The sequence below is a fragment of the Trachurus japonicus genome, chromosome 6 (genome assembly GCF_045865225.1).
Source record: "Trachurus japonicus isolate A0001 chromosome 6, Traja_1.0".
Lineage (NCBI taxonomy): Eukaryota > Metazoa > Chordata > Actinopteri > Carangiformes > Carangidae > Trachurus > Trachurus japonicus.
This window is the reverse complement of record NC_140912.1, coordinates 3,216,484-3,238,913: the sequence shown is the minus strand read 5'-3', so window position 1 is coordinate 3,238,913 and position 22,430 is coordinate 3,216,484. Positions and strand designations below refer to the sequence as shown.

At 43.3% G+C, this 22,430-nt stretch overlaps 1 protein-coding gene across 1 annotated transcript; it reads left to right on the top strand.

Moving 5' to 3' along the window:
- Positions 1–249: 249 nt before the first annotated feature.
- On the top strand, positions 250–7,654 carry LOC146985374 (peroxisomal trans-2-enoyl-CoA reductase). Its single transcript, XM_085778315.1, has 6 exons — positions 250–426; positions 1,653–1,760; positions 2,630–2,769; positions 2,989–3,085; positions 5,257–5,381; positions 7,216–7,654. Exons 1-6 carry the CDS (start codon positions 342–344, stop codon positions 7,390–7,392), a joined length of 732 nt encoding a protein of 243 aa, XP_085634441.1. The 5' UTR covers positions 250–341; the 3' UTR covers positions 7,393–7,654.
- Positions 7,655–22,430: the final 14,776 nt, after the last annotated feature.

The window sequence follows — 22,430 nt, the reverse complement described above, 5'->3', positions numbered from 1 at the left end:
AAAATGTCCTCACTCTGCTGGTTAAAAACTCGTTCAGGTCCTCACAACGTAGCATGTAGGCCTACTAGAACACACATACACACACACACACACACACACACACACAGTAGTGAGGTGAATCAGTGGTGAGCCTCTTTTTGTCGACCTGGGGGCGGGACTTCAGTGAGTGACACCGGTAGAAGGGCGGAACTGTTGTTGCCCCCTGAGTTTTACTTAAAAGCCTCCTGGGTTGGTGAAGATGCCAAGCACAAGTCAGCAGCTTCCCTCCAGCTCTCCTCTCCTCTCCTCTCCTCTCGTCTCCTCCATCCTCCAGCAGACCTGTGCAGCTGCAGACAGACAGCATGTCAAACTCGGACAGGGTGGTGTTGGCTCTGGGAGGAGCAGGGACAGTGGGCTCTGGGATAGTTAAAGGACTGCTGGATAAAGGTAAGCTGACAGGAAACACCTGAACTAAATATACTAAGAATTTAAAAGCTGACTTCCACACTAATTCTAATTCTGTATGATTATTATTTTGTTTTGCAGGACTTTAGATGGAATCAGAAGTGGTTTTGGCAACAGTAAAATCAGCTATTTGTGATATGTTGTTGTGGTGAGATTATTAGTTTAAAGAAATTGAAGAAGAAAGTATGTTATTTTGCAAAACACTAACCAACAACCAATGTTGTGAATTTATGATGACATGCGGTGGACATGAAACATGTGAAGGACAAAAAATGACATGGCAGGTGTAAATCATTTTTGCTTTTATTTGTTTCTTTATTACATTTCTGCTTCCATCTTTTTATGTAAAGAAAATTTGATTCAACAAAATAAGTAGGCAGTCCTATCATCAGTTGTTAATGGGATTAGCTTTAGTTATACTTTTGTCATTTCATATTCACAGAAACAGCTCCATTACCTCAGACACCGTACAGATCCTCCTGGTCAAATCTGACAGTCAGATTTTTACTTGTTTTAAAAGAACTGGAGAATTTTGAATAATATTCAAAAGTAGTTTTGAATTTTCTTATGTAAACACATTGTTTTGTATTGCTCCAAATGTATAGACTCTACTATAAATGAGCCATTATTGTTTCCTTATTGGTTTATGGTGAGATTGTAAACTCAGCAAAGATGTCAGACCTCAAGATCAGAGCTCTCTGGACATATTAGTCAAGATTTGTCTCCTGTTGATTTGATTTTTACTTGTCTTTTTATACTCTGACCTGAACTGATCTTAAGTCTGGTATACTTTTCACCATTACACAGTGAAGATAGCTGAGTGTGGCACATGGTTCTTCATCCCAGATCAGGGCGCGTCTCAGTCCCAAAGCTGAAATTGAATTCCTCTTTCTTTATGTTGCTCTGCAGCCTCCACACTGTGTGAAGCAGTGATAGGGACAGCGCTAAATGCTGTGACAGTTTACTGCTTTGTCCATAGTTTGCTGCTCTGTGACAGTCACTCCTCTGATCTGACCTTGATAAACAGATTAGAACAATTTAGGCCTATTACTGAATATTGATTTTCATGTGAGAGGGATTAGTCTTGTATCCGTGTTAAAGGTGCTGGTTTTATCTGTCTGCACCACAGATTAATCTGATCTTTGTGTGTGTGTGTGTGTGTGTGTGTGTGTGTGTGTGTGTGTGTGTGTGTGTGTGTGTGTGTGAAGGTTTTAAAGTGGCTGTGATCTCCAGAGACAACAGCCGGCTGGAGAGACTGCGATCTTTCGTTTCTCCCAACACAAAGGATAACCTCACCACCATAGTGGGGAATGTGGGTAAGTTGTGGGTACACCACACCATCCATCCATCAGTGAGGAGTGTTCGTTAACGTTCAAGTCATCATACACAACCTCAGTACTACTTAGCTTGATAATGATGTTGTGTAAATCTTATTGGTGAGTCAGTTGTCGTGTCAGGAGGTCATTAAAGGGATAATAGCATTTTTTTTAAAGTGGGGTTGTATGATCTACAAATAGCCCCTAAGTACTTTAATTGCAGTAGAAGACTCTCTGCACTCCTCCCGTTAGCAACGCCAGCCCATAGCCCTGCCCAGAGGTTTACAACATACAGTGTTGTGAACAGACCCAAAGAAACGGCCTATTTTCACGGCCTAAAAGAGGTTTGACCTGAAAGAGGTTTGACCTGAAAAAAAAGTTTTTATTTGGAGCTAACCAACTGCTGATCGGCGGGCGCTAACCCTGGGCGGAGGGATACGTGAGTTGGTTAGGTCCAAATAAAAACTGCATTTTTCCTGCACTTTGAAGGGCTGGAAAAAATTATATTATAGTGAACAATGGAACTGTGTATTTTTTTTCAAGTAAAATCTCTTTTAGGCCGTGAAAATAGGCCGTTTCTTTGGGTCTGTTCAAAACACTGTATGTTGTAAACCTCTGGGCAGAGGGAAGAGAGTCTTCTACTGCAATTAAAGTACTTAGGGGCTATTTGTAGATCATACAACCCCACTTTAAAAAAAATGATACTATCCCTTTAAGTATCATGTATCACCAAAAGATAGAAGCGTCAGTCAAAAACAGCCAGTGTCAGCCTTTCAGACCCATGTGAGGGGCACACATTGCTCTGGTCTCTGTGGTCTCCAATGGACTCTAACCTGGGGACCTTTCCTCTTCTGACCCCTGTGTTCTAGGGACAGAGGAGGGAGCGGAGCAGGCCAAGCAGGCCCTGCTGAAGGCTGTGGGGAAGGTGACTGACATTGTTTCCTCTTTGGGCTTCAGCTGGTGGCAGGGAGGACCTCCACACACCCAGACCCTCAAAGACCTTCACTGGGTGAGTAAAAAACCAATAGCTCAGTACATGAGACAATACGTGCTTCTATTGTGACTTTCTTTGCGTTCATGAAACATGTATATAATTTGTTACTGCTAATAGTTCCATTGGTGGTACTATTACTACTGGTTGTTGTAACAGTAGTTCTACTGTTATAATATGTCTAATTGTTTATTCATCAGATTATTGTGTCATATTTCTTTTCCTTCAACCCTCCAGGTGATTGAGACATTACTTTATAGCACATTTGTGTCTTGGAAGGCCTTCTTCCCCCTGGTGAGAGATGACTCCAACTGTACCTACACCTTTATAACAGGTGAGTCCTGACCTTCAGCCAGTATTTCTACTAAGAGCACAGTAGACAGTTCCCTGTGTAATGTAGGAGATGCTCGCCTGTGCTCGACTCATACCGTACTGTTGGTTTTACATATTGAAATAATGAATGAATACATAAGTGAGAACAGGAAACATGGTTTGTAAAAGCAGTTTATGTGATTAGGTTGTTGTGACATAATATATATCAAACTGTTGTGTTTACACATCCAGCGACACTTAAACAACAGACAACATGGGTAACGGCCCAGTTGGGTGATATTTCTAACACAATTAGTCACTTCATGTTACCAGAGATGGACAGAGTACTCGACCTCAGTACTTGAGTAAGAGTACAAATACTACTGGTCAAAATTTACTCCGTTACAAGTAAAAATAGCTCAGTTGACATGTTACTCGAGTAAGAGTATAAAAGTACTTGCTTTTAAAGGTACTTAAGTATCCAAAAGTACAGCTTTTAAATTTACTTTAAGTAAAAGTAAGAGTAAGAGTAAATTTCTTATTTTTCACATCAATGAATTACTATATTTTTTTCTAAATGAATTTAAGGAGCTTTTAACTCTTGTTTGTGAGAATGAACTCTTTGAAAGCAGCTGCACTGATGTGCTGCTTTTAGGGGTTAGGGTTTACTTCTTTGACAAACACAGCTTGTGTCCAATAGGATTTTAGAAAAAGACCTGAAAGTAACGAGTACTTTTCAGCCTTCCTAGAAATTAACTCGAGTAAAAGTAAAAATATTTGTCTTGGAAATGTATTCAAGTAAGAGTAATAAGTACCAAAGAAATCTACTACTCAAGTAAAGTACAAATCCTCTGGATATGTACTTAAGTACAGTACTCAAGTAAATTTACTCCGTTACTGTCCACCACTGCATGTTACACAAACTCACTTTATCTTTTGTTATTATAAAAAATACAGTAGGGGAGAGCAGGGTCGAAAGTAACGGAGGACGAAAGTAACAGAGCGATTTTCTCCGAGCCCATACAAGTCTGACATGTCTAACTTGGTCAGCATGTATATCATGCAGGACCTAACAGAACTGCAAAAAAGCTTAAGAATATGTCTGACTTTGACCGAGTTACACTCAAGAACCTGTTTTCAGTGACGAAAAGTAAATTCGTTTGAGCGGTAATTTTTTGGGTTAATCAGCTGTGTTTACCGTTTCAGTTGTTATAATTATGATGGTTAGACACTTTAATTAGGCCTCTAACACATCATAAAGTTTGACTTGTCAGAGTTTTTCAGTATAGAAGCAGCTCAGGTTTGTGTGTCGGGAGTCGCTGGAGGGACGAAAGTAACGGCCTGTTACTTTCGTCCCTCTACACATTAACAATGAGCAATTCAGTGCAAAAAAAAAAAAAAAAAAATCGGTCACCGTGCTACGGGAGGGATTAAAACACACAACGTAAACAATTTGACCATATATAAGTGGAGAAGTGCAGGAGGAGGGCATGACCAGTTGCTCATGGTGGTCCAGTCATAGTGGACCAGGACAACAGGCTGTCAGCAGGAGGGCAACAGAGATCTGTTCTGACCAAGTCTCAAGGTGTAGTGTAGTAAAAAAAAAAGTTAATAAATTTTATTTAACACCAATTCACACTGTAATTTAGAGAAAATAGCGGGAATTTAGAGAAAATCAGCACGCTAATAAGCGATCTACAAACGTAAAAAAAAAATCCAAATGAGCGTCATTGATCGTTCGTTCTAAAAATTAAATTTAATATATTTTTAATAATATAGGTCACAATATGTTTGTAATCACATATTAACAAGAGCATTGTCAGACATTTTAAATAAAAACAAGAAAAATAAGAACAAGTCCAGTTTATATTGTCGTGTTACTTTTGACCCACCCCCCTGTTACTTTCGTCCCTGCCATGAGGGACGAAAGTAACAAAGCGCAGCTTCTCTTCAAAGTCAAATTACACCGACGTCGTTTCACATTTTTACAAAATAACACCTGGTATTGATAGAGAACACATATGAGATGGTGATTACAACAAAAAAAATGTCTCTTTCTGTAATACTATCTTTTTAAATGACATTTATTTGAAAAATGTTACTTTCGACCCTGCTCTCCCCTATGTCAAACTTAGGGACTATAAAAGTGGCCTGTGCTAATACAACTTGATGCTGTGCTGCTCTGTGCCACAGGAGGAGCAGGAGAAAAGCTGCTGATGCCGGGTACCGGCTTCCTGACAGTGGGAGCTGCCAGCACTCTGGCCTTCTGCCAGGTGCTACGAGAGGAGTACCCCGAGGTGCCCTGTAAACTCAACCAGGTGAGACTTTAAATGGATTACGCTGCACGACGTCAGTGAACAAAGCACCGGAGCTGATATAGAGTTTCTGTATGACCTGGGTCTCACAGCTTCAGTCCTGATAACAAAAGGAGACTTCAGATTTCATTTCAAGAGGAGAGATCCTGTTGCTTCTCCCATAGAGCAGCCAGGAACCTTTTTAAAACACACACTATTTGTTAATTATACCAGTTATCACTTTGATGTGCTGTAAGCTGCATTAGTAAAGACACACAGCCTCAGCATTTGTGTTTTTCACACATTGTTCATTCAACAACACCCAGTTCACCACTGTTGTAAAGTTGGATTAGCAGGTCTGGGCTAAATATGTTCATTTGTTGTTTTTTTCTCCCACCATTAAAAGGTTTTTTAACAATCCTGAAGTTCTGCAGCCACAAAGCTGATCCCACATAACATAACAACCAATGCTGCAGAAACCCAAAATGTGAAGAACATCACCGCCTGTTTTTCCCAGGTTTCAAATCTGTCATAAAGTGGCTTCAGGTTGAATTACCAATAAGCTTTGTTGGACTTTATAAAGCTGTATAGAAATTTACAGATACAGTATGAGCATGTCATAATTAAATTAAATTCAGATTCTTTCAAGGATTTCAGCAGCAATTCTCAAGCACATCTCTAATTCAGTAACTGGAGAAGGAGGAGCTGTTTTATTATAGATCACTGTGTGCAGATAATTTACTGTATGTCTGGTCAACTAAAGTGCAGAATGAAATACAGTATACCAGTTGGAAGTCTGAACCAAAAACCAGAGGAAAGGGTTTACTCTCGTGAACTCACTCTGCTGAAAGACTAACTAATCCAATCAGTGAAATCCGTCATTATCCAACTCAGTGCAGATGCAGGACAGAGCCAGCTGTTTTCCTTCAGCTCAGCTTCATCTTTTATGATACAGTTAGTGTGTCTACGCTGTTTAGCCTGTCTCTGGATACTGCACTGTTGAGTTTCCCTCTGAAATTGTGACTAACTAACAACATACAAACCCTGATTTGAGTTTGTGAATCAGTTCAGAATCATAGAAAATAAGTGCAATTCTCATGTTAGGAAAGTGTCAGTAGTATATGATGTGATCACTGGGCAAATAAAATAATTACAGGAAAAAACATTCTTATTAAGTACTGATTACTTTTCAGATCTTCTTTTCATATTAATAACACATTTTCTAGTTGTGCTCACCATATGAATAACATACACACCTACATGGGATTGTGCAGTGTTGAAGAAACTTAAAGCAGAAGTAAGCGGAATATTTGTGTTAATATAAGTCTTAAATAGTTCTATCTTCAGACAGCAATCACTTATATAGAGTGTTTGGTCTGAAACACAGGTCTGTCAGTCACTCTGCTCTGCTGTAAGCCGAGGAGAAAACTTTCCTTGTATCCTTCAACCTTTATCCAATGAGGAGAGAGAACGGCATAAAGGGGCGGTCCTCTCTGTGTATGCAGCCAAGGGATGCACGTGAATGTGGTGACGTAGGGACGAGGGCGGGGACTGCTAACTCCATCGGCTGACAAGAAGTTAGCCAAAACCACCGGATCGCTTACTTCTGCTTTAAGAGAAAACAAAAATGGACAATAAAGTTTTTAGACTCATAGTAAACAGACCAACTTCCTGCTTTAAGGTTGACATTTCACAGTTGACCTCCACATGAAGAGGTTTGGATCAATTGCATGACGTACTGGCTTGTTTTCAATGTAATTGATCACTTTAGTGTTATGGAACGTGTGAGCAGTAAACCTGAATTACTCTATGATACAATCATGGCTAAAACTCTCTCCTCACTGTTTGGTGGCGGTAGGTGAAGATCGACACGGGTGTAGCCACTCCGGAGCGCATGGCCCCTGGTTACCTGAACCACCTGGACCTGGGCCAAGGGGTTGCAGCCCTGGTGGAAAGGAAAAGCTCCTCCCACAAAGTCTTCACCGTCAACTGCCCCTCAGACTTAAAGACTGTGCTCCTAGAAAGGAACCTTTAAATTGGGAGAGTTGTCCTCCAGCCTCGATGCCACAGAGACACATTTACATTTACTGCTCCTGCTCTTGCTGAACTCTCCACACACACATTTACAGTGTCCGTTTGTTTTCCTCTCCCACGACTCTGAGCTATGTCCTCGCACAGCTGTATGTGAATTGTTTGTTTCAATATATATTGTATATTCTACTTCCTATTCCTAGATCATTCACAAATGTTTTCCCTGCATGTGCTGTTGTGAAATGTTTGTAAAAAAAAAAAAAAAAGAAAAGAAAAAGAAAAAAGAATTTGTATACTGACCTTGTCATTGTTTCCTATTCTATACAAATACTACACAATTCTGCTCTGTCCTCTGTGATGTTGGGAGGTACTCACTGTTTTCTCCATCTCTTAAATATATTAGGTATAAAACTAGACACCATTGGTGCAAACAGATAAAGATTGAGCTGTGTTTCCCACTGAAAAGAGTCTTTGTACAGACATAATCTGAATCACAAACCAGAATTTAAAGGTAAACTGCACACATAGAGGATGCACATGTAATACTAATATAATAAACTTTATGAATATATAGTAGGCTACTTTTCTAAACTGAGTTTCAAAGTGCGTCAGTCGGTAAAATGAAACTGGGTAAGAGAAACACAAATTCAAGTGGGCATCATTATAATGTACAGTATAAAAACATCTCAAATCAGCACTGAGTAAAGGTTTCGAACAGCATTTTAACATGTAGAAAGAATGATGGGATTTAAAATAGATAATAACAGACAAATCTGACATTACCAAAGGTTAAGGCAAAGAAATGTGTTTCAGAAGTGGTCAAAGAGTTACCGTCTCTGCTTTGGGATGATGATGTTAACCCCTTAACATATTAACTTAAGAAACTGAGATATTTAAGACCTTCTATGTTGGCAGAAATGATTTGTTGTAAAATCAGAAGAGTGAATGAATTCCCTGTAGACATGTGCTTGAAATGAACTTTCATGTTTATAGCAGGTCCAAGCATCCATCAGAGCCTCCAGTGACTGAGGTCAGTAAACTGGGACAATTGTGTACAGCTTCTTGTTGAAGATGTTCGTGGGTTAGAAGAGCGCTTCAGAGCAATGTTCAAACCCTGCATGCCTTTATCACTGCAGCGCCGTGTCACATGCACACCGACTCCTTAAAGCCTGGAATGAAAAAGCTCATACAACAGGTCACAACAGTTGTGTGAAAAGGTGCAGAAAATGATGAGACGAACCATCACTTGAAGTGCACTGTCCCCTCATGGATGGACACTGTGGCTCTGAACAGTAGCCTATGTCTCTAACATGTCAGAAGCTGCCTGACCACACACAGCTGACACAGCATGGTTTGGCCTATTTAGTCTCTTTGTTAAGCTAAAACACATGAGGCGTAAAATCGTTGAACGAGATGTTCTTCAACATTATTGTCTCTATGTCACTGGTTTATTTTCCTAGAAGTTATAGATTTTAGTAGTTAAGGTCAAGGTTAACTGTTAGGTCTCCATGGAAACAAGGTAATACAGATAAAGGTTGGTCTTTGGGGGGTGGGGGGGTTTGACACATTTACATCCCCGTATAGCGTGACTCTCAAGCACCAGCAGCGACCTCCTATAGGCCCCTTTGTCTGTTGCTCATTATTTGGGGCAGCGGGGCCCTTAGATAAACCAAACAGAAGTTTGGGGGCCGTGGTAGATTGCAGTATCAGAGGGGGCATTGTTGTGTTGTCTACTGTCTTGTGTTGTGTATTGTACAGTTAATGCGTGCATGCTTTCACAACAAGAATGTGGGTTTGTCGTGCCAACGGAGGAGCCTGTACGGACTAATTTTGGCTTCCCCTGGTTGACATGGATAACTGGGGTTGGACAAGGAAGCGGAGTGGGGGGAGTAAAAGTCGTAGTAGTTTTGTTGTGGGGGTTGGGGGGTGGTTGAGTGGTGGGGTGGTCAGTCACAGTTTTTGTTTTGAACTTGTGTGGCTGACAGCTCAATTAGGCCAAATTATGATTAAACCACAAGGGAGAACCCACTGGGCCCCACTTTCTCTTTCTCTACCTCATCACCCCCACAGAAAAGGCGGAAACGGTCAAACACACTCACACAAACGGCCATGCTTGCCCTCCGATGATGACTCATCTCATTCTAATAAGAAAAGAAAACTGGCTTTTGTTTAAAAGGGAGCAAGGGGCCACTGTCTTCTGAACAAGGCCCAACAGATTGAGGATCAGTCAGAAAGACACAGTGAACTGGCTTGATGAATGAGAGAAAAGTGGGGGAACAGGAAAACACTGGCACCGGAAAAATGTTGGATTGTGATTTCTTTAATGTATATTGGCAGCAATAAAGTAACAGAGCCACAAGTTTGAGAATTAAGTCTTATTATGTCTTTATAATAATAATCTGTGAAGTCAAAGTATTATAATTCAAAATGTAAAAAAACAACCTTAATATTTAGGGATATTACAAGCAACCAGTAAAACGTGTGCAAGGAGAGTCCTGTGGATGGTGATGATGATGATAATGATACTTATAGAACTTCATAGGACGCTCCATGCTCCTCATTTGAAACATTTTCATTCAACATTACTGCTCTTCAGATGTTTCACATAAATTGATTGATAAAGTCAGTGATTCCTCTGGTGCCACCATGACACTGACTGATTAGAGGTTTATAATTAAAAGCTATGATGAAGTGTCATGTTCCCTGCGCTTTTATTTATTTATTTATTTTGTAGCAAGTGAAATGACGATGTATTCAGTGACATAACCCGATCAAAACGAGATAGACAGACACACGGTTCCTAGACAACGGTCAGACCGAGTGTGATGATGCCCTGACTGCTTGAGCACCACCCTGGGGTGGATATGTATGATTTTAAATAAAATGTCTTGACAGCTATTGATGACACCCTCAGGATGAAGTGTCATCACTTTAATGATCTTCTAAGTCGCCCAGTACTTTGGTTTACAGTTAAATAGCTGCAAACCTAAAGGCATTCACCCTCAGCTGTTCTCCGCTCAAACACAAAACTGATACGGGGAACGTGGTAACTATTAACAGCAGCTGTGACTACAGTGTCACAGAGCGTGCAGACTCTCAGATGAGAAGTTGCATCACAAGGTTAAGTGAACAGAAAAAAAACCTTACTGTGACCTTACTCTGAAACAACCAGGGAACTAGAATTATTCTTGGATGATGATCAATAAGCCGAGGGTAATTATACTATAGGTAATTATGGTAATTGCACAAACTTAGGTCAGTGTGATTGATAGTGATTGCATATTAGGCTAATGAATGGGGACAGATGTTGATGTCTCTGCACCTGATGATACAACAGATTACAGTCAGAACACAGAGACAATGTCAACGAGGGAAGGAAAACAGCGGCTCAACAGTTGAGAGACAAGTGCCAAACTACTCCTCTGCTTTTGATTAAACACTGGTGGGACTGAGATAAGAGGGATTAACATTTTGAACCAGATGGAAAAACAAGCCGTGAGCTCAGCGCTCTGCCTCTTCGTGACAGAGCGGTTAGTCCTCATAGCAGCTTCTGAAAAACGAACACATCCCACAGCACCAACGCACAACACCACAAGATGCAGTGTGACAAGCTGACAGACGGCAGGTTCATCGGAGAGGCCAAGAAGCTATGAAGCCAGGAGACTGCGACTGTCTGTGTGTCTCTCTCTGTGTGTGTGTGTGTGTGTGTGTGTGTGTGTGTGTGTGTGTGTGTGTGTGTGTGTGTGTGTTTGTGTGTCTGTGTGTGCATATGTAAGTTCATGATCCCCAGTGAGATATCTCCTTTCCCCGGCCTGATGTGTGTGAAAAGGTGACAGAAGGGTGATCGGCCATAAATACTGCATCCACTTAATAACAGCTGCCTGCATGCTTGTTGCTATGGAAACCATTAATAAAGGCTTAAACACTCCAGAGGCTTGTGTCATATCAGTGGCCAGCTTTGAGGTCAGGGGAGCTCAGAGTCAGGAGTCTCAAGTCACGCTATCTCCAACAGGGTGTGTCCCGTCCCGTCACACCAAAGGACACACAGTCACTGACAGTGCAGTAAAACACACACAGTTGTAAACACAGACAGATGCCAGCATGTCACACAGAGTAACTCAATTATAAACTAATTGGTTCAAAATGTGGTTTAATTGGGCGGTTTAAGACCAGTGAGACAACAGGGTGGGAGAACACCGCACCGCAGCCATGTTTAGGGGAACACGTGTGGAGCAGTCGATTCACAATATACCAAATAAGTACAATTGATCCATGTGTCAAATTTTTGAGCGATGCAGAAATTGCAGGGAAACAGTGTGTACATGTGTAATCCGCTGTGCTGTGACATGGATCCATCTGTCTGTTATCTACATGGCTTATCTGCAACAGGGCCGGAGCCAGTCCTAGCCCACATTGGGCGAGGGTAGTGGGGGGGTGGGGGGCCCTCAGAGGCGGCTGACTGCTAGTCGCCAGTGCTAACCACTGTACCACCCTTCTCTCAGCAGAGGTTAAAAAGCATGTGAGGACAAAAGCAAACAGTGCAAGAATGTGACCTAAACAACCCAAGAGAGAAAATAGAGGCAGAGAAAAAACTGAAAAACAGATCATTCCTGACATTAAAACATGGAACCCCAATATAATGTCATGATAAGGTTCAAGATTAAAGGATAACTATTAATCTATGATATTACATATAGAGAAACTGAAACTCACTGCGCTGTTAAAGGCACAGTCTGTAATGTCTGTAATGTAACGTGTGAAACCTCTGACTATAGGCTGCTCTCCATCAAAACAAAAACAAAAGATGCCATTGAATGGCATCAATGAAATAACATGGATTTCTGGGAGTTGTTGTCTTTACCACCATGACCATAAGCTCCTCCCAGTTTGGATTGCTTAAGTGTTAGTGGGTAAGTAAATCAAACCACCCTGTGATTATGATGTGAATAGTGAATACACTGAAAGCAGCTTCACATTTAAAGTTTCACTGGTGCTGCACAGAGGAGACTCTGTTCTGGTTGTTGTTTCTCTGAGAACTTATGAAGCAGATGTTCAGCAGGTTGTAAGTGAACTCAGACATAGAACAACGCTCCTCAGTGGACATGGGACAGGACGTCTCTAGCAGCTGTCCAACATTCACTCAGCTTGTTCCTCTAATGAACTTGAGTTACAAGAGTTGAAAACCACAAAGGAGCAAAAAAGTGTATGTGGCTTAAAACTTGGTAAAAGTGCTGATTCGGAGCATATGATGTCACTGACGGTCAACCAATGACACAAAGTGTTTCCACACTTAAACAACATATTTCTCTGGTTTGAAGATTGACTGAAAGATTTAGGAAAATATAAGAACACAACTCAACAACATCTAGAACATCTATCTAGCTGCTTCTCGACATTTTACAAATTATAACTTTAAAGCTAGGATGCAATGGTTGGAACATTTGTTGGTATGTTGTAACAGGGTAAGTGAACTAGAAAGGGACAAAACATTCATGGAAAGAAAGACCAGGATAAAGCGAGCGAGAGGAGGGTGACGTGCTGAGTGGTGCTGTGGCTTCTAGTGGCGCCGTGACTGATTCAAAATGGCACGTTGTTTTTTTCTTCAACTTCTCAGGCCTCTGCTGCTGTTCAGCCATGTGCCCATCATCACAGCCTCCTGCATCATCCAGGAATCATCCTCACACAGACGCCCCAACAACTGACAGCCGCAAAGAAAAAAAAAAAACAAAGGAAAGAAAAACATGTCACATCAGTTTGAGCTGGCGTCGTTGGACAAGGACTGTGAAAAAAATGTTTTTCATTTTGCCTTTGTTCCCAATTACAGTCATCAAACCTCAGTAAATAAGGACAGTATATCGAGGATATACTATATTGAGGAGTTATCGAGGAGTCACAGGAGTTTCACTTCACTCTTTATAGTAGGAAAAGGGAATGTCCTTAAAGGGATAGTTCACCCAAAATTCAAATTTCACTCATTATCTACTCACCCTCATGTTGACTAAGAGCTGTGAGAGTCCTCCATGCCTTCTCTGAGTTACAGGGGGGTTCGCGTAGCAGTATTTGTCCATATAATGGTTGTCAATGGATACCAACTTTCTTCGTCCAAGAAGACACACCAAAAAACATCCAAATTAGCCTCGTAAACCAGCCTCTCGCGGAAATGCATTTCATTTCATTTCTCGGGAGAGTCTGGCCTCATCCCCCCTCTAAGCGTTTGGGGTGGGCGGGAGCTGGGCGGGAGTAGTAGCAAAGACGGTTTAATATCTTTGGTAGTGGCGTTGACAGACAACCCCATTCAGCCAATCAGCAAGTTGGTGTAGTGACGGGGCTTTGCACCAGTTGGTCCCTGATTGGCCAACGTGCTGTGTCAATCACAGCGGGCGAAGCTGATTGGCTCGGCCTTCTGAGGGTTTCAGTCCAAACGCTTAGAATGGGGATGAGGCCAGACTCTCCCGAGAAATGAAATGAAATGCATTTCCGCGAGAGGCTGGTTTACGAGGCTACATCCAAATACCTCCATACTGCTCGTCTGTAATGTCCCTCTTGTATTGAAGCCCCGACATGAGAAATTGTTCCACTGGTCAGTGCAAATCACGCGAGATTTGCACTGACACAGGAAGAGCAGTGAACCGAGACACTGGGAGCTTCCGCTACAAACAAGCTTGAAATATAGACTTATTTAATTTTTTTCAGAACAATTTCTCATGTCAGGGCTTCAATACAAGAGGGACATTACACACAAGCAGTATGGAGGTATATGGATGTTTTTTGGTGTGTCTTTTTGGATGAAGAAAGTTGGTATCCATTGACAACCATTATGGACAAATACTGCTGCACGGACCCCCCTGTGACTCAGAGAAGGCACGGAGGACTCTGAAAATTCTCACAGCTCTTAGTCGACATGAGGGTGAGTAGATAATGAATGAAATTTGAATTTTGGGTGAACTATCCCTTTTATGACACTCATTCTAGTTTGAAGATATTAATCACTGTCTCTTCTGCCCTCGGCTAAACGGAGTGCTTTAGCTTATGCAGCGAGCTAAACATAAATGGCTTCAGTAACCACTCGTGAGTCACTTGTAGCATTCTTCTGAGCTTTACTGGTGTACCATTTCTCACTTGTAAAACTGTGACAACAGAAACAGAATAAAGAGCATTCAGTTCCAGTGTAAAAATATACATTTCACATTCAAAACTATTGCTATGTGCAAAATAACCAATTCACGTACTTAACGTTAGCAACAGATCCTGTATTGAATAGCAACCAAAAGGCCAACTCATAACACGTAGCTTTGACTGATTAGAATAGCGTATCGGCTGTAATAATACGAAATGAAAGCACGAATACACGTCCATAATCATAACTTACAGATTATGATCTTCTCAAGCGCAACAGGTGAGGAAAACAGCAGACTTCACACAGGAACGACATGTTAGGAGGACTCGGCTATACTCTGCCGATACAAACTCACTTCCTGCTCCCGCTTTACGCCACTAGATGGCAGTGTGTGTCAACAAACTCAAAATCCACTTCTCTTAAAGGGACAGTTACCAGATCAAAACAAGAGCAAAATAGCTAGAGTGTGTCACAAAATAAAACCTCAAGTACAGAATAACTAACAAAACAAGACTGAGAGACAGAATACTCCCCGTCTGACATCAGTAGGATGTCACACCCACTGTTTTCAAAGGACATGTCTTTCAGGTGTGGTCCTTCGCTACCAGCAGGATGACTTCACTGATAGGTCTCAAGTACAGTCTCTGTTCGCCGTTGCGGACTATCTTGACTTGGATCTTCCTCACTCTTCCATCCTGGCTAGGAAAGGTCTTTGCAACAACGCCAAGAGGCCAGTCGTTCCTATTCTCTTGCCCATCTTTAAGTAGGACGACTATTTGTAGGTTGGGTTTGGGTGTTCTCCACTTGCGACGAGGTTGTAGTCCACTGAGGTATTCCCTCTTCCATCATCCCCAGAAGACATTGGCCAGGTACTGTACACGTCTCCATTGTGCTCTAAACAGGTCACGGTCGTCAAAGTGACCTGGGGGGACTAGAGGCATGGCAACTTTCTGCGTGAGCAGCATGGCAGGAGTGAGAATCTCAGGGCAGGGTTTGAAATTAACTTTTTGACCTACTAGCCAAGTGGCTAGTAAGTCAAAAAAGTTACTCGCCAGACAGATTTTTTACTAGCCAAAACCAACAAGTTGCTTCACTATTGTATTTCGACGTCAAGTTATATAACAGTCATCCTGTTCTTCTCAATCAATTGTGCTCTGTAGACGATGACCTTTCAACTTTTCTGGAATAACAGTAGTTTATGTGTGGCGGCCTGCCACAGGCTCTCACAGAAAAGAAAAAAATAATTTTATTGACAGCCCTAATATATATATATATATATATTAGGGCTGTCAAACGATTAATTTTTTTAATCGCGATTAATCGCATTTTTTCCATAGTTAACTCGCGATTAATCTCTATTAAAAATATTATATATGGCGCTTTGGACTTTCATCCCTCCAAAGTGTTATAATCTCTAGACAAACAACTTTTAGACCAGACCTAGCAGGCCTAGTATCTAATCATAACACATGATGCATGAAACTCACACAGAATTGAAACGAATTGCATCCAGTGGAAATTGCCCTTTACTTTGCTACGCCTCTGCCTGGCCACGTGCATTTGTTGACAACCGACCCCGTCAAAAAAATCAATACATGGCCATGTGCATTTGTTGACAACAAAGCCGTCAAAAAATCAATGGATGGAGCTGTGGATATATGTTAGACTGTGTATATTTGTGTAGCAACCAACTTGAAGGTGCCTTACCGCCACCTACTGGACTGGAGGTCCCACACTCCAGTCCTCCAGTCCAGCAGACAGAGGACAAAATGGGCCGCTATTAACCGCGATTAAAAAATTTAATCGCGTTAATTTTTTTAATTAATCTAATCGCGATTAACGCTTAACTCTGACAGCCCTAATATATATATATATATATATATATAAAATATATATATATATATATATATATATACAGTATATATATATATATATATATATATATATTATTATTTTTTTTTTTGATGACTTTCTTTAATGGAAGCAATTTCACAGGTAGCAACATGACAGTACAACGTGACATAGAGACTTCCATTCTTCCGTTTTTTCCCCAGTTTTTTATCCCTCCCACAATCCCACCCCACTCAAAGAAGAACAGTATAATAATAATTTTTAAACAGCGCTTCACCAACTCTCATCTCTGCCAGTCAGTCCACCTGCCGTCTCTCTCGCACGCACGCACACACACGCGTGCGTGCACATACACACACAGACACGGGCGCGCACATACACACACAGACACGGGCGCATGGACAGTTGGCACTTTGCCGCTCGTAAATGCGCTATATCGCGCTGATTGTACAGTGTTCAAATACCACCCCCCACCCCCCCGTCCGTCGGATAGTCCGACCACCGACTCCGGCGTGCTACCAGCTAACAGCTAACAGCTGTGCTACAGCAGCTGACTGAGCCTTTTGGAGCCGCGGCTGGGCTCACATTAACTGGGCTCGGTGCGTTCCTCTCGGTCAGCTGGTGAAGCAGCGGTCTGATGAGCATGATGTCCGTGACGTGTCCCGTTATGCGCGACTAAGTTGTGACGTTGTCAGGTGACTATAAGTTTATAATACACTGGGGGAAACCCTGGAAACAGATTGGGAGTCTCTTTTTTTCTAGCTCGCCAAGTGGCGAGACGGTTAAAAATCTGTCTCGCCACAGAGAAATCTGGGTCGCAAATGGCGAGTGGCGACCGCTAATTTCAAGCCCTGTCTCAGGGTGTTCTGAATCAGTGGAAACTGCTGTGAGTGGTCTTGCATTAACTATAGCAGAGACTTCCGACATGAATGTCACTAACACCTCACGTGTGAGCTTGGCCTTTCCATGTTGTAGCAGCATTGCATCTAGAATCCGCCGACTGACGCCGATCATGCGCTCCCATGATCCAGCCATGTGGGAGGCATGTGGAGGATTAAAATGCCACTCACAACCACTATCTCCGAGGTAGGTATTGATTTTGTCATTGTGACAGCCCCTCTTGTCAATTTGAAGTTCTCTGCAAGCGCTCACAAAATTTGTACCACAGTCTGATCTGAGCAGCTTGGCAGCACCTCTGATGGCAAAGAAACGTCGCAGTGCATTAATAAACGACGAAGTGTCCATTGACTCTATTACTTCAATGTGTATGGCACGAATACTCATACATGTGAAGATTACAGCCCACCTCTTAGCTTCTGCTTGACTTCCACGTGTTTTTCTGACTGTGACGGGCCATGGGCCAAAAACATCAAGGCCTACACATGTAAAAGGAGGGTCTACTCTGTGCACATTCTGTCCTCTGGCAGATCTGACATGATCTGTTCTTGTCGTTTGCCTCTTAATCTGCGACATGTAACGCAGTTAAAGATAACACTGCTGATGGCTCTTTTCCCACCCACTATCCAGAAACCTGCAGCTCTGATTGCGCCTTCAGAAAAGTGTCTGCCCTGGTGGCGTACTTGTGAATGAAAGTGCGTGATTATGAGCTGAGTTACGTGGTGTTTACTGGGGATGAGTATGGGGTGTGTTTCATGTGCCGTGAGTTTAGCTTTTGTTAGCCGACCTCCCACCCGGAGAATCATGTTAGTGTCCATGATTGGATTCAGTTTGCTAAGTGGGCTTTGTTTGGGAACAGACTCACCACGTTCTATGTGCCTGATGTCATCTGCATACACCTCACTTTGAACTGCACGAATGATGATGGCTTTGGTCTGCTGGAGTTGTTCTTCAGTGATGTTCTTGTCACACTTGTGCCATCCATGGCATGCGCTCTCGGGTGCAGCTTTAAAGGATGTGACTATGTGGAGTAGCCTGGCAATGGCCTTTAACAGACGACTCCAGCTAGAGAATCTTTCAAACTTTGCAGCTCCGAGCGTTCCTTTTGACAGGGCGGTAGCACAAGACACAACCTCTGGACACAGTTCAGTGTCTTGTTCGGGGCTGATGAGCTCAAAGGGCGCTTCCAGTATTTGACCTTGGCCTGAGTCAGTAAGGAAGGGAGGCCCGCTGAGCCATGTAGAGCTGGAAAGACGGTCAGCAGGCAGTCCACGTGTGGCGTGGTCGGCTGGGTTTAAATGTGTGGGCACATAATGCCATTGGTGGGTCTGAGTGGAGCGCCTGATGCGTTCCACACCGTTATGTACATACACATAAAAGCGTCTCTTTTCGTTGAAAATGTAGCCCAGCACTACTTTGGAGTCTGTGTAGAAGTTTACTTCATCAAATGTAGCATCAAGCTCTTCTTGGACTATGTCTGCAACTTCTACAGCCAGCACGGCAGCACAGAGCTCTAACCTGGGAATGGTAACGTCTGGTTTTGGAGCCAGTCTAGCTTTGCCCATGAGAAAGCCCCCGTCCCTGTGTCCATCAGCAGCTGTAAGTTTCAGATAGGCAACTGCCCCGACTGCCTTTGTGGATGCATCACAAAAAACATGCATTTCTTTTCTTTTTGCTTTGGACAGTGAGATGGATGTATACATACGGGAGACCTTGAGCTGTTCTAGGTGCTTTAGAGAGTCTTTCCACTGTTGCCACTTGTCCTGTTTCTCCTTTGGTAGCAGAGTATCCCACTCACTGATATCCTTGGAGATCTCTCTCAAAATGGAGCGTCCTTCAATGCTGACTGGCACAGCGAACCCAAGTGGGTCATACAAACTGTTGATGACCGATAGTACGCCGCGTTTAGTGAAGGGCTTGTCACTTATTTCCACTTGAAATGAAAACTGGTCTGTGGACAAGTTCCAGCCCAGTCCGAGGCTGCGTTGCATGGGAGGGGCATGCTGTCCAAGCTCGAGTCCCTGCAGACCTGTAGCTAGATCTTCACCTGGGAACGCACTAGTGACTACAGGACTGTTAGACGAGATCTTGTGGAGACGGATGTTAGCCTGAGCCAGTATTTTTTGTGCTCTGCAAAGGATGTCGATTGCTTCATGCTCAGAGGCGAATGACTTTAGCCCATCATCTACGTAAAAATGGCGCTCAATAAACTTCCTCACCTCGCTGCCGTACTCCCTCTCTCCCTCCACAGCAGTTCTCTTGAGTCCATAAACGGCAACTGAGGGGGATGGACAGTTTCCAAACACATGAACTGTCATTCGAAACTCCTCCACTTCTCCATCCAGGTCGTGATCGCGGAACCACAAGAAGCGCAGATAATCACGATGGTCCTCCCAGACCATAAAGTTGTGAAACATCTGCTCCACGTCAGCCATCACCGCATATGGTTCGCCTCTGAAACGGACAAGCACACCTGGTTTTTGTGGATGGTAAATCCCAAAGCTTGGGAGATACCAACATTCTTGGTGGGGTTTGAGCGGAGGAGCCCTTTCTACATGTCCTTTGTTGAATGTTTTTTTCATAAACTCCACGTAGTGCCCTTTCATCTCTGGCTTTCTCTTTAATGTCTTGCGTAGTGACATGAGGCGGTTGAGAGCCTGCTCTCTGTTGTTAGGTAAGCGCTGTCGTGGATGACGAAACGGCAGGGGAGCCACCCAGTTATTTGCATCATCTTTAGCAAACCCATTGTGCATAACATTCAGAAACGACTCATCTTCTGCAGAGAGTGCCAGTTTGTCATCATTTGCTGTTTGTTCAAAGATGTATTTGCTCAGCTCATCTTGGGGTTGCGTGCTCTCACAAAAAGGCTTGTCTTCTGTGAACCTTCCCTTGGTGTGTAGATTCTGCTTTCACAGGGAACTAGAAAACTGGGGCGGCCATTGTCAAGTATGTTAGTCTTGTAGGAATTTACTGTGGGTCTGTGTGCTCCTGAAAGGCAGACCATCTCCGATAATTACCCACCCGAGATCAAGCTGTTGGGCATAAGGTGCTTCGTTTGGGCCGTTTATCTGGCGGCGAACCTTGTGAGCCTGAATCACATCTCGGCCCAGCAGGAGAAGAATGTCGGCTGATGGATCAAGGGGTGGTATTTGTGTGGCTACATGAGATGGGTGAGGATGCGCAGCTGCAGCTTCAGGAGTGGGTATCTCACTCCTGTTGTCTGGGATCTGATTACATTCTGTAGTATGGGTAGTGACATCGACACTTTCCTGTTTATGCCCTCGATGGCAAAGCCGTGAGCTCTGCGCCCTAGTGTGTTCACTGTTCCAGAGCATGTTTTCATTGTGTATGGGAGGGCTTCACTGTGTAGGTTGAACATATCAAAAAAGGTGGAGCGGGCCAATGACGCGTTACTCTGATCATCTAAGATTGCGTACACTTTTCTTTTCTCATGGGGGGCTGAGCAGGGGTACACATTTACCAGGCAAATTTTTGAACAAGACTTCCCCTGTAGTCCTTGTCCACACACCTCAGTACAGCTGGATGTGGTCACTGTGGGGCTTAGGGTATCCGGCTCCCCGCCATGAGCCCCTGGTAGGTTGTCAGGGCCTGCATCTGCCCACGGGGGTGGCCCAGCATGCATGGCGGAAATGTGTGAATCACTGTTGCACTCTACACAGTGAATAACAGCTCTACAGTTTTTTGCCCTGTGTTCTGTTGATGAGAGACACTTGTAGCAGATTGACAGCTCCTTTAGTAGGCCCCTCCTCTCATCTAGTGTCTTCATTCTAAACCCTCTACATTTGGTGAGTGAATGTGGCTTCTTGTGTACTGGACACTGTTTATTAGGGTCAAGAGAGGGAGGTTCTTTGTTAGTTGCACCGACCTGTGTTTTGTTCGTTGTGACGGGAACTTTGAACCGTGTTTGTCTCACCAGCAGCCTTTCTGTTTTCATGTGTGCAGTGCCGCAGTTTTGCAGAATAAAGCTGGGGTCTGTCCTCATTTCAGCATGGTTGTTAACAAACTGTACAAAATAGGAGAAAGGCGGGTAGTGAGCTTTATGATCTTTCTTATATCTCGAACCTTCTCTGACCCACGCCTCCTGCAGGCCACTTGGGAGCTTTTCCACAATTGGGTTTATTCCTCTTGAAGTGTCGAGAAAGCTGAGGCCTGGTAGATACCCTTCATTTTTTGCTGCTTCGAGCTCTTGGAGAAGATCTGCAAGCTCCTGCAGGAGGTGACTGTCTTTATGCGCAGCTTTGGGAAAGCTTTCCAGGCGATTGAACAGAGAAGCTTCAATGGCTTCTGGTGAGCCATAATTTCTGTCGAGTCTTTGCCATAAACGTTGAAGACCTGCTTCTGGGTTGCTAACGTGGACAGCTCTTCTTTTCAGGGCATGCTGGAGAGACTCACCGCTCAGCCATTTGGTAAGTAAATCAAGCTCTTCGCAGCATTTCAAGTTCAAATCTCCAGTAGCGTTGCGAAACATAGATCTCCATGCTATGTAGGTTTCTGGCCTGTTATCAAACACTGTGAGTCCCGCTGTCAGGAGGTCACGACGTGAGAGGAGCACAGCAAGGTCTGATACATCAGTTTGTTGACGCGAAGATGGAGCTGGGGTGCAATCTGCTCTGATATGGCTGAAAGAATGGGATGGTGAATGCTTGGGGTGTCTGATACATGGAGAGCTGGGGGAGTACTCACATGCATGTGCCATTGCTGCTGGCGTGCTTGGCCCGATGTTGTTGGTGTTGTTTATGTCCCACTTTTTATCAGGCTTTGTGTCCTCATCCATATTTGTGTCGTTATGGAAGTGAGTGTTTACATATTCTTGAGTGCGGCTGGCAGCCATGTCTATTGTAGCAGGAACCTCTGCGCTGCCTTTGCCTCTCCCTCTTGCTTCAGGGCGTTCATAGTAGCCACCAACCGAGTCTTCTCCATCTCGATGCATGCCTTTTCGACCTCCATGTCTATTTGGCGTTTGGCGTACTCTGCTCTGATGCTGGCGGCGGTTACACCCCGCCTTTCCGAAGCCCCGCCTTTCCGACAATAGACTTCCATTCATCGTAATAGCGGGGTTTTCTATTTTTTCTAAAGACCCCGCTACTCCGAAAAGGCTATTGGGGGAAACCCCCAGCGCGCAGTGCGCATTGATCCTTTTTTCCTTTTTGGGGTCA